Below are 13101 nucleotides of genomic sequence, written 5' to 3'. Positions count from 1 at the left end.
AAGGATAGATAAAAGAATCACAACTGTGATAGAAAGCTATGTGGGTTTTTTGTTTGTTTTAATGCCATAATGCAGATAAACACCAAGAACTCTTTGAATGAGAAATTAATAATTACTAGTTATTGCTGTTCAGTCTTTTCTTCCCCCCCTTTCTGTTTCTGAATAGCTGGAAAATTAACCTACGTAATAATACCTCAGCTGAAATCTGTTTTGAGGATTTCTACTGAGTTATGATTTTGTTGTTGGTGTTAGTAAATTAGGGTTTCTTTTCATGGGATGCAAAGAATATCTGTGCATAACTTGTAAGGTGTCTAAAAGGTTCAGTGTTTTTAAGGGGCTGTTTTGTTCAGGATTGCTGTATTGGCACGTACTTGCTGGATAACTCTGGAGCTGATACTCAGCACACTTGGTGTAGAGTTCACTCTAAATGCTGCTCTGTTCTATTTTGTGAGTTCTGTAACAAAGAGAGGCTTTTAAAAATAGCATCTACTTACCATAGAGATGAAAGTAGAGCAGAAGATAAATAGAATGGGTTTCAAATAGTATTTGCATGAGTTAATCACCAGTGACTTTTGTTTCATCTTCCTATGCATACTTGTGCAGCAGTGGATAGTGTTGCAGAGAATACATCCCATTTAAGCAGCTTTTTATTTGTAGGGACATGACTTATGCTTCCTGGCATGGATGCTAGCTGTGTGCGGAAGCATGCATTTACTGAGCTCTGTCTGGATGCAACTTATTTCAGGCTGATGCTGGTTTGTGACTTGTTATCAATAGTTCTAACTTGAATAAGATCTGTGCTGAAGAGAGTAGTGAATGGTGGCTTCTACTTTACATTAATTACTTGATATTCATTATCTTGTATTTATGACTGTCCAGGAGACATAATAAGAGCATAGTCACTCGAAGATGGTGAAAGATTGCTTTTTTTCCTTTATCGTGTTTAGGAAAATCCATTTTCCTTTTATTGAACTTTCCTCTGGGTTTTCAGCAGTTTCTCTTCAGATCCAATTTCACTTTTATTCTAGATATTGTAGTGTTACCTAGTTCTTCCAAAAGTCCTTCCTGTCCCTGGAGAGAAGTGTTGGATAGCAGCCTCATGGGAACGGCATAGTTGTCAGATTCTGTGGAAGAGAGCAAGTAGATGTTATATGTGACGGCAGGTCTTGAGCCAGTACCAAAATACTGATGGTAACAGGCACTGATCACCATGCTAATCTGAGGGAGAGAGACATCACAAACTTTCAGAAATGAATGCTCCTGAAATCACGTTTGTTGAATTAGAAAACTATGGTACATGGTTTGGAAATAAATTAATATTTCCTCAGTCTGAGCACTTCTAAAAATACATATTTGGAATGAACGTATATATTTATTAGAAGTTTCTAAAAGTGGAAGGACAATGTCATCTTAGGTGGGGAGGATTTATTTTTTTTTGTGCTTTGTCTTTTAATTATTTGCTGAGTACCAGCCATACGCCCGCTCAGTTCCCATGCATGTTTTTCCGAGACCATCCAATAGCATGTTGGTCAGCACCGTATGGGTTAGGCTGAGCACTCTTCCTCTGGTAAGGACCAGGCAAATTTTTATTAAAATGGTTTGTCTAGACTTTTTCATGGTTGCAGCAGAGAGAAAACATTTTAGGAGCAAGAGAATGTTTTTGTAAAACAGTGAATCTTTGCAGGAAGAGATGGGAAAAATGCGTTGTCAGAAATTCTGTGGATTTCTCTTAACTATCGCAATTTCAACAAATTCCTCCTCCACCCCCCAGTTTTCAATTCTTTGCAAAGCAACACTGTGTGAAATTGCCACAGAGCAGATTTATGCTTACAAAGAGTAATAAAGCAAATAATTTTGAGACAGATAGGTCTTGAGCCAGGACAGATTTTTATCAGATAGTTTTCATGAAAATTGTGGGAAACCTCATCAATATCTAGTGGGCTGACTTTTAAGAAACACAGTTTGGGTCAGATCGTTAAATATCCTGACCGAGGCTGCTGCTGTTTAATCAGCTGACTGGAAGCGCAGCTGAACTTACACAGATGTAATATTGATCCTGGAACTGGATCATTTGTGTCACTTCAAAATGCTTGACTGTAAGAGCCTGTTTAAGAGTTGTGCAATAACTCAGTACGCCTATGAGATCATGTATTTAAAAACAGAAGCAGCAAAAGTTCAGGTATTGAACGGATGGATACCCAGAGCAGATTACATGGAACTATAGATCCACCTACTGAAGAGGCATGAAAAACCCTAAGTGGGAATTCTTGGGTTTGCATATTAATTCAAGAAGGATCAAGAAAGGGAGAAAAGATTTGAGCAGTGTGATTCCTGTCATCCAAACACCTCATCGTGCTTAAACTTCAGATTTAATGAACAGTATTTTTTTAATTGGAATTGCAGATATTGCATATAGCAATACATGTTCACAATCTCTTCCCCGTTTTCCCCCTCAAATGCCAAAAAATCGGTTCTGTGATAGAATTTTGAACAAATCTTTAAGTCTTATTGTCAGCAAAATGTTAACTGGCCCAAGTACAAAGTTCTGTATTGTTCTTTGAAGGATACAGCTATTTGGATCTGTAATTTGGCAGCAGCACTACCTACAAAGAACTTGGTTATATCAATGGAAAATTGAGTCTTTTGCTCTTTGTGAGAAATAACTGAATTCAGTGTTTGCGAGGCATCTTTGTAGCCTGTGGGAAACTTGACTTGCTGGCACTTGTTTTGCTCTTCTGTCAACCTAGTGAGCAATATTAGCATCTGTCCCTAAAGAGGCATGTGTGCCTGTTACTGTAGGAGGGAAAATTATTTTAGCTGTTTAAAAATAAATAAATAACTAAATAAATATGCCCTTAAGGAGCAATTGTGGTGGTGGTGGTTAGGGATTCCAGCTGATCAGTCTTCCAGGGATATAAAAGATCCAGGCTACAGCAGAAGGAAATTTTCCAAGAAATGCAGGAGAAATTGTTAAAGTAAATATCTGCATGGCACAGAGAGAGTTAAGAAGCATTTCTCCCTCCAGCCAAGCTGTGAACATATTTAGGTCAAGGGCAGTGAGAAGATCCATAGGAAAAAATGACCAGTTGGCATCACGATCTTGTAACAAATGACTGTAAGAAGCATCAGCACGCTCCTGAAATATTCCTTAGTTTCTAAACACTTCCTTTGTTATTATTTGGAGGAGTTATTTATTGTGATAGAGTTGGTGTTGCAGAAATATCTAGAGATCTTAACCAAGATAAGGGCATGAGTGTCAGGCACTCGGCAAGATAAGATTAAGAGGGAATGGAAGTGAAGGGTACAAAATGAAAGATTCTTGTGTTTGGACCTGCAGGCTTTTTCTCTCAGTAGTTCTTCTGATATTTTGGGCAAGGGTGACTACTAGGGGAGGACGAACTGATGTAAAGAAAAGGACGTGAAAGATAAAAGAAGAAACTATAAGATGTGAGGGGGTGAAAAGGTGTGAGGGAAAGAGCAGCATTCAGATTATTATGAATTTTGAAGTTGTTTTTCCTCTGACCTGCTAGCACAGATTTAATTGGGTATGGTAAATGGCATATTGACCTAAAGCTCATTTCTTTTCTTAGCAAATTATGAAGGATCGGTGGATGAATGTTGGCCATGAAGAAGAAGAACTAAAGCCTGAGCCTGAACCAGATTTTATTGACACTAAGACAATAGGTAAGACTTTTACAAGGATGTTGCAGCTGATATATGCAGGCAATTTTATCTTGTAAGTCAAACGAAACTCTTACTGAATTGGAGATACAGTCTCATCGTACAAGTAAAATGTTTTATTTTTATTTAAATGAGAAATTTCATTACAGTGCTGTCCTTATAACTACTGTTGTGACTTGACTGAGCTGACGTGAGTCTACAAGCACAGCAAGAGACAAATAAGATTACAGAATTCAACAGGCAGAAGGAAACAGATTTTGTTGTGAGGGCAACAATTTTTATCCACCATGGTCAGAGAAAGATACTCCGTTGGCCCTAGTTTCTGTTTGCCAGTGTTTTACTTGTTTGTTGAATCACGTTGAACTATGTTGAATAACATAGTTGAGAGTTTTCAAGAAGAAAATAGCAATGAAAGAGGGGAGTTGTAGGCTTTTTGATCTGCACAGCAAAGATGATGCTGGTTGAGTTGAATCCTAGTTACCCGTTACATTCTAAGGATTTTTTTCTCTGTTTGCTGTTCTTCAGTTGTCAATAAACCCAAGCACTTATTTTGCTAATGTATCTAGCTCTCTTTACTTCTAGACATTATGGTCAAAATGGGCTTTTCAAGAGAAGAAACCCACGAATCTTTAGTGAACAAAAAGTACGATGAAGTCATGGCTACTTATCTGCTTCTAGGTAGAAAACCGCCTGAAGTAAGTGCTACCTAATTTACATCTTTGATTTTGGCCTTTACCTCTGGCTGGGTTGAATATTCTGGTTGTTGATGTTTTATGAACTGTTTTGTAACATCTTTTTTTTAAAGAAAAATTGTGATTGGTAATTTATAATTATTAATTTCGTCTATTTGGCTTTCTGAAACCACTTCATTTTGGACTTCAGAAATGGGGTGAGGTGTAGAGGAACCAACCTGCTTGTTTCCTTGTGTGTGTGCCTCTTGGTGTTATGAGTTACAACCTCGTTCTTGTATTAAGAAATGATTCATTTACTCGTTCTTCTGTTATATCATTCGTAGTTTTGTAAACCGCTATCTTATTACTGCTTCAGACATCTTTGTTCCAAATAGGAGTCTGTCTCTCCTAATGTGAAAGCATCTACTTTGCCTTGAGGAAGTTCATGTGCAGCAGTGTCCATGTTTAGGATACACAATGAGGAAATATTGGTGTTAGAGAAGGCAGGATTTCTTAAAAACATATTTATCACCTTCACTCGTATCAGTGTGGCTTAAGAGAGTTGATTTCAAAAACAATTACTGCAGTTGTTAATCTTCCTGGCAAAAATGGCTTTGAAACAGTTTATTCAGGAGTCTCTGTGGGGTGATAATAATGCCAAAAAGCTGTAGACGAGGGAGACCTAAACACACAGTAAATCCTGCAGAGTTCATGGTGTCCTACAGTACCCAAGTGTAGTGTATTTGAAATCTTTTGCCAGCATGCATTGCTACGTAATATTAGCACTTTGAAAACCTCTACCACCCCAATTGAGCACTGTATGTCATATACTGAAAGCAAGTCTTCAGCAGCTAATCTGTGCGTGGTAAGGGGAGGAGCAGAATGATTGTAGGTATTCTATGAAGTGTGTGCAAACTGAAATTAGTAACACAAAGTCAGTCATAGAATCACAGAATCATACAATGGTTTGGGTTGGAAGGGATCTTTAAAGGTGTCGTAGTTCAGCCCCGATCGGGACCAGACTACGCAGTCTCTCTCTCACTCCCCCCACCCTCCAAGAGAATAGGGGGAGATAATGTAAGGAAAAACGGCTCGAGGTTTGAAATAAGCACAGGGAGAAAATCATTAAAGTTACCGTTACGGGCAAAACTATTCATTTATAACTACAAACAGCAGGATAATGAGGCAGAGAACAAGATAACCTCCCTCCACCCCTCCCTCTTCCCAAGCTTAACATTATTTCTACTACCTTCCCCCCCCGCCGAGCGGCACAGGGGGGAAGAGGGAATGGGGGTTGTGGTCAGTTCATCACGCGTTGTTTTACGCCGCTGCTTCATGGTCAGGGGAAGAACTCCTCGCATTCCTCCCCTGCTCCGTTATGGGGTGCCACGCATACGCCACAGTCCTTCGTGAAACTGCTCCGGCGTGGGTCATCTCTTCCACGGAGTTCAGTCTCTCCAGAACGGCTGTCCCAGCGGGCCCTCCACAGGTCACAGCCTCCTTCAGGCATCCACCTCCCCCGGTGTGGGGTCCTTCATGGGCTCCAAGTGGATCTCTGCTCCTCCGTGGACCTCCATGGGCTGCAGGGGGACAACCTGCTCCACCACGGTCGTCACCACAGGCTTGCAGGGGAATCTTGGCCAGGAGCCGCATTACTCCTCCCCCTCCAACTCACCTTGGCATCTGCAGCCGTTCCTCTCACAAGAAAAGTTCTCCACAACAGGCTGGCAGACGCCTCTCAGAATCTCTTCACATCATCCAGCTCATCTCCTCTCCACTTCTTGCAGCCGGGCCGGGCAGAGTCGGGCCCAGTCGGCCACCTGGCAAGAGGCCAGAGGGTGAGGCCTGCAAGGCCCATGAGGCCTGCACCTCCCCCTCTGTGCCTCTGCCCCCACTCAGCTTCTTCACATCTTCTCTTCTCTTTTTTTTTTTTTTCTGTTTTCCCCTTCTTAAATACGTTATCGCAAAGGCGTTGTCACGGAACATTCTGCTACCAATCAGCTCGGCCTTGGCCAGCAGCGGGTCCGCCCTAGGCCCGGCCGAGTCCACTGAACAAAGGGGAGCGACTTCTAGCAGTTTGCTACAAAAGCTACCACCTTACGCCCCCCCTCACTAAACAAAACCACAACAAAAGGTCATCTAGTCCACCCCCTCTGCAAGGAGTAGGGACGTCTCCAACCACATCATGTTGCTCAGAGCCACGTCCAGCCTGGCCTTGAATGTTTCCAGGGATGGAGCATCTACCACCTCTCTGGACAACCTTGTTCCAGTGTTCCACCACCCTCAGTGTAAAAAAATTCTTCCTTCTGTCCAGTCTGAATCTGCCTCCTTCTATTTTAAAATCATTACCCCCTGTCCTGTGGCAACCGGCCCTGCTGAAGTTTCTCCCCATCTTTCTTATAAGCCCCCTTGAGGTACTGTAAGGCTGCTCTAAGGTCTCCCTGGCACATTCTCTTCTCCAGGCTGAACAGCCCCAACTCTCTCAGCCTGTCCTCATAGGAGAGGTGTTCCAGCCCTCTAATCATCTTTGTGGCCTCCTCTGGACTCGTTCCAACAGGTCCATGTCCTTCTTATGTTGAGGGCTCCAGAGGTGGATGCAGTACTGCAGGTGGAGTCACACAAGAGCAGAGTAGAGGGGCAGAATTGCCTCCCTCGACCTGCTGGCCACGCTTCTTTTGATGCAGCCCAGGATGCGGCTGGCTTTCTGGGCTGCAAGCACGCATTGCCGGCTCGTGTTGAGCTTCTTGTCCACCTGCACTCCCAAGTCCTTCTCCTTAGGGCTGCTCTCGATCCATACACTACCCAGCCTGTATTTGTGCTTGGGATTGCCCCAACCCATGTGCAGGACCTTGCACTCGGTCTGGTTGAACGTCATGAGATTTGCACAGGCCCACCTCTCCAGCTTGCCAAGGTCCCTCTGGATGGCATCCCTTCCCTCCAGCATGTCGACCACACTACACAGCTTGGTGTTGCCAGTGAACTTGCTGAGGGTGCACCTATGCCACTCTCCGTGTCACCGACAAAGATGTTAAACAGAGTCGATCCCAATACCGACCCCTGAGGAATGCCACTTGTCACTGGTCTCTATTTGGACATCAAGCCGTTGACCACAACTCTTTGAGTGCAGCCAGCCAGCCAATTCCTTATCATCAAGTGGTCCGTCTGTCAAATCCATGTCTCTCCAGTTTAGAGACATGGACATTGTGTGGGACGGTGTCAAATGCATTGCACAAGTCCAGGTAGATGATGTCCATTGCTCGTCCCTTATCCACCAATGCTGTAACCTTGTTACAAAAAAGTCATTGAGTACCTCAGCCTTCTCCATGTCCTGGGTAACCAGGTCTCCCATTTCCTTCCAGAGAGGGCCCCCATTCTGCCTGGTCTTCCTTTTGTCCCCGACATACCTCAAGAAGCTTTTCCTGTTGTCCTTGATGTCCCTGGCCACATTTAGGACTGTCAGGCCTTCCTAACCTGATCCCTGGCCACTTGGACAATCTCTCTGTATTCTTCCCAGGCTACCTGTCCTTGCTTACAGCCTCTGTAGGCCTCCTTTTTGTTTTTCATTTGGTCCAGGTGCTCCTTGTTCATCCATGCAGGCCATCTGGTGGTTTTGCCCGACTTCCTCTTTGTTGGGATGCATCGCTCCTGAGCTTGGAGGAGCTGATCCTCGAATATTAACCAGCTTTCTTGGGCCCCTCTTCCCTCCAGGGCTTTATCCCATGGTACTCTGCCCAGCAGATCCCTGAAGAGGCCAAAGTCTGCTCTCCTGAAGTCCAGGGTAGAAAGCTTGCTGCGTGCCCTCCTTGTTGCCCTAGGGATCTGGAACTCCACCATTTCATGGTCACTGCAGCCAAGGCTGCCCTTGAGCTCCACATTCCCCACCAGCCCCTTCTTGTTGGTGAAAGCAAGGTCCAGCATAGCACCTCTCCTCGTTGGCTCCTCTGTCACTTGCAGGAGGAAGTTGTCATCCACACATTCCAGGAATCTTCCGGATTGCCTGTGCCCTGCTGTGTTGTTCTTCCAACAGATGTCAGGGTGGTTGAAGTCCCCCGTGAGAAATAGGGCTTGTGACTGTGAGGCTGCTCCTGTCTGTCTATAGAGGGCCTCATCCTCTCGGTCCTCCTGGGCACGTGGCCTGTAGCAGAACTCCACTGTAATGTTGCCTGTCCCTGCCCTTCTTCGAATCCTGACCCATAAGCTCTCTGTCAGCTCCTCATCCCTCCCCAGGCGGAGCTCCATACGCTCCAGCTGGTTGTTGACATAGAGGGTGACACCCCCTCCTCATCTCCCCTGCCTGCCCTTCCTAAAGAGTCTATATCCCTCCGTTGCAGTGCTCCAGTCACAGGAGCCATCCCACCACGACTTTGTGATGCCAACAAGGTCGTAGCCCCGCAGGCGTGCACACTCCTTTGTTCCTCATGTTACGTGCATTAGCATAGAGGGACTTGAGCTGGGTCCCCAGTGAAGCCAACTTACTGGCTGGAGCAGCTGGAATTCCCTTCAGCTGCATTTTAGGTGCTCTCCTGCTGACCTGCGATCCTTCTGCAAGTTCTGGGCACGTGTTGCTGGCACTGGTGCCATAGTGACAGTGGTGGGATGGATTGTGGTTCCTCTCCCCAAGCAATGGTAGTTCAAAGCCCTCTTAATGAGTCGGCAAGTCTCTGGCTGAAGATGCTCTGTCAGGTGGACCCCATCAGCCCCCAGTAGACCAAGTTTCTCAAAGGGAGTCCCATGGTCTAAGTAGCTGAAGCCCTGGCTGTGGCACCATTCCTGTAGCCATTTGTTGATTTGCTGGATTTGACTGGCTCTTTCAGGCCCCTTCCTTTTGACCAGGAGGATCAAGGGGTCTAGCCTGCACCCTAGAGTCCTTAACCATTGCTCCCAGGGCTCTGTAATCCTTCTTGACAGTTCTCAGGCTGCTCCTGGCTGTATCACTGGTGCCCACGTGAAACAGCGGCAGCGGATAACAGTCAGTGGGCTGTATGAGGTTTGGTAGTCTCTTGGTAACATCCCTGATACGAGCCCCCAGTAAGCAGCACACCTCTCTAGAGAGCGCGTTGGAGTGGCAAATGGGTGCCTCCGTACCTCTCAGAAAAAAATCACCCACTACTATCCCCCATCGCCTTTTCTTAGTTGCACTGGTCGTTATGTGGGGAGCAGGGTCGGGCTTGCCTTGCTCAGCTCCAGCATCTCTCCTGATGCGCTGGGTCGTTCCTCTTCAGTTTTCAGAGCTGTGAAGCGATTCTGCAGGGGCACCACAGGTTTCAGGGGAAGTCTCTTCCTCCTGCTGGCCCTTGCCTTTGCAAGCTCCCATTCTGCTGTATCATTGGCTCCCCTCCCTTCTGCATGTGTTGGTGGGGGAGTTTTTGGCTGTTTGGCCAGGGGCTGTGGTTCTGGTGCAGACTGCGCTTGGAACCAGCTATCCAACTCCTTCTCAGCCTCCCTGATGCTACATAGCCTTCTCACCGCCTCCTGCAGCTCCTCCACCTGAGCAAACTTTCTGCGGGCAGGGCTGCCGCCTGTCCCTGCCCCAGGAGAAATGTCCAGGTGCTTCCTGCAGCCTGAGGTCTGCACTGCAGCCTCTCCCTTCAGCAGCTCCATCTGTGTGGAGGCAGTCCCATCAGTATTTCTTGCTGCAAGACCTAGTTGCCATTTTATCTGCATCATAGTTTCTGGGTTGAGTGACACAGATCAATAATCTTTTCATTTTTCTCTTGAAAAAATGGCTGGAGCTCTAGTTGGCAACTTCATCTGCACAGGGAAGCCTTTCAGCCAGTCAGATAGATGTATTCCCTGGGATGCCAGTTTGTTCTTTGATCCCAGAGGCAAAGAATTCCGTAACACAGTATGTGGGAATTGGAGAATAATACTTAGTAAAGCAAGTGTCAGAAAAATTAAACTTTCCTACGTTTACTTTTAGCATACTCTCAACGGTACGGTAATGAGATGGTGAATGAGCTCTTGGGAAAAAAATAGCTGATGATATAAATGATTTGTGTCAACAAGATTAACCTAGTACATTTGAAGACATTAAGGATACACATCAATGGCTGAAACTCTACTTGTATTTGCTTCCAATGCTTACATTTTTGTACAACATAATACACAGTAGGATAAAGTATTTCATTTAATTTTAGTCTTCGTTTTCTTCTAGAGTAATGTATTTTCTGGTAGTGGAATGACAAGGAGGAACACTGATGTTTGTGAACGTTCTTCAGATCGCTGTTCTGCAATACAGAATGGGAAGGACAACAGGTATTCTTCAAATTTTCTGGCTTATTAATTTTGGTACAAGAACGGAAGCATAGAAGAAACAGGCTGTGCAATTAGTCAATACCATTATGAAGCATGGTGCGAAATGCATAAAGTCTGACTAGGTTTTCGTCTTCTCTTCCACCACAATTTCTATGTTTGTGATGAAATTAATAACTAAATGTGTAGATCTGCCTTGTACTCTTTTTATGGAATCACATAAAAATGGAATGTGCTTGGGTTGTCGTCCAGCACCGAGTTCAGTAACTGTGCTCACAGCTAAGTAGGCAGTTCTACTGTGGAGACCTTCAGGTGGAGCGCCTTAGCAGTGTAGCCTGATTCTTTTTCATTTCTCCTAGTAATCACTCCAAAAGCTGAAATTGTTCACACTCATCGATCATTTTCGATATCAGGTTTTGGCCTATAATAGTATTTTAGTAGTGCTGGAAACCACTTGGTACCTGTAAATGGGATGAGAATTACACTCAGTTTAGTATGTTTTGTGAAATACTGTTGTATTTAACACTGCCACAATTACGTTTTTGAAAAATACGTTCTTTGTTCATCTTTGGTGTTAGTTAAACCCTTTACCAGACTGAAAAATACAACATTGGCTTTAATGGGCAGTACTGAAAACTGGATTTTTTTTTTTTTTTTACCTAAAGCAGTAAATCTTATTCTGAGAGTCTATTTAATCAGTCTATTTCAGTCTTGTGAATTTCTGTTTCAGTACTTTTTACTGTTTCCACGTACTCTTTGTAATCTTTCTTCACTACTTTGAATAATATGTCTTTATACTTCATTACTTTGAATAGAAGTCTCTAATCTTGGGAGGAATGAAAAGGCCTAATGTAACATATATGCTGATTTGATTTATGGATGAACATAATTTTCTCAGAATTCTATATTCTTTACATTAGCTGACCAAGGCAGCCTGGTCACTCCGTCTTCTGCTTATTTAAACAGCACTTCCCGTGTTCTAAAAGAAAAAAATAGTTGTCATTTTCCCTGTCTACTAGGGGTTTTTACACTAACCCTTCTCTTCCCTTTTCATTTGTCCATCCCTCCTGCCTTGCTGCCACTGTAAAAGCCTAACAGAAACGCCTGCGAGTAGCCCATCTTCTGCAGGCTCTGCAGTAGCTTCTGCTGTACCAACACGGCCTCGGCATCAAAAGTCTACGTCTGCCTCTGGTCGTCCCATAAAAGTTACACTGCCAGCCATCAAAGATGGCACTGAAGGTTACCGACCAAGGTAATAACTTTATTATTGTTCCTTTAATGCTGTGCACTTTTAAAATCTTGTTGTTCCGTTCATTCTATACTTCAATATGTTGGTAGTCTGTTCAAAGCTGTCATGTTGCATTCTGTTTCAGAACAGTAGCTTACTCAAGTAGTGTGAGTATTACAGAGTATTTAGGCCTGATTCTGTTCATCACACATGCCTGCATACAGTTAAAGAAGTTCCTTGACTGCCTCCCTCTGGAAGCTTCTGGAAAACTTAAGTAGTTAAAAATGTTAACAAATTTAGACAGGCCCATACAACATAGACCACCAGAAATTCAAATGAAATACTGAAATGTTAACCTCTTGGTTTTGGAGATTGCTAGGCTCATTTCTGTCCAAAAGCACTATAGTAGAGCTGCTCTTACTATTAACTGCCCAAATAGCTTTATACATTTATTTGTGCCAGATGATTACTATTTAAGAAATATCTGTTAAGTTTTTGGAGTGCTTGTCTGTTAAAGGTTTTATTTCTCCAGAGGAGGGCTGGGAACACTTTCAGATCATACTACAGACTTTCCCACCTTTTTTCCTTTGTCCTATTATCTGTGTATACTTTGCAAACTGCTCTTAATATTGAGATAATTTGATTTTACATAAAAATATCTCTTGATTACTTCCAACTATGAATCATAAAGACAAATCAGTAGCAGATTCAGATTTAAAAAAAAAAAATCAAGAGCAGGGTTTCTTTTGCTATCTTTGAGAAATGGTTGTCATGTAGGAGGGTTTCTAGCATAGTCTTTCTCTGTATTTATGCTTCTGTTTTCCCAGCAGTGCAGCTCAAAGAGCGCCCGCTGCTCCCCCGTCCGCTCACAGTATGAGCACTACCCCTCCAGACCGAACCCGCTTTCCTCGGGGCAGTTCAAGTCGAAGCACTTCCCATGGAGAGCAGCTAAGGGAGTGGCGTGATGCCACTTACAATGGACCGCCCGCCTCACTATCACATGAAACCGGTGCTTTTGCACATGCTAGAAGAGGAATGTCAGCCGGTATAATAAGCAAGATAACTTCCAAGTTTGTTCGCAGGTTAGTACCTCGATTTTTAAGAGAGGAAAACCAACCAACCAACCAAAGCCCAGCCTGTAACTAGGGCCGTAATTGGGAAGTCATTGAGAATTTCTAGTTAAATGTAAATTTAGTTAGAATGGTGCTTCCTGTGTGTGCTCCTTCCAGAACCTGCCTTGTTTTACTTGTCTGTGTATATTGTAACCAT

General features: G+C 43.9%; 1 protein-coding gene across 1 annotated transcript in view; it reads left to right on the top strand.

Annotated features, from left to right (window-relative positions):
* The window catches only part of LOC147601455 (serine/threonine-protein kinase MARK1-like), a 36119-nt gene that overhangs the window by 20475 nt on the left and 2543 nt on the right, over window positions 1-13101 (top strand). The window contains 5 exon segments of the mRNA XM_086744674.1: window positions 3591-3684; window positions 4264-4382; window positions 10507-10607; window positions 11695-11856; window positions 12663-12914. Coding sequence (XP_086600800.1) covers window positions 3591-3684; window positions 4264-4382; window positions 10507-10607; window positions 11695-11856; window positions 12663-12914 — 728 coding nt within the window.

This window comes from Chlamydotis macqueenii, chromosome 3 (assembly GCF_036417535.1).
Source record: "Chlamydotis macqueenii isolate bChlMac1 chromosome 3, bChlMac1.mat, whole genome shotgun sequence".
Classification (NCBI taxonomy): domain Eukaryota; kingdom Metazoa; phylum Chordata; class Aves; order Otidiformes; family Otididae; genus Chlamydotis; species Chlamydotis macqueenii.
The sequence above is the reverse complement of the archived record's forward strand: the minus strand, read 5'-3'. Positions and strand labels throughout refer to the sequence as shown.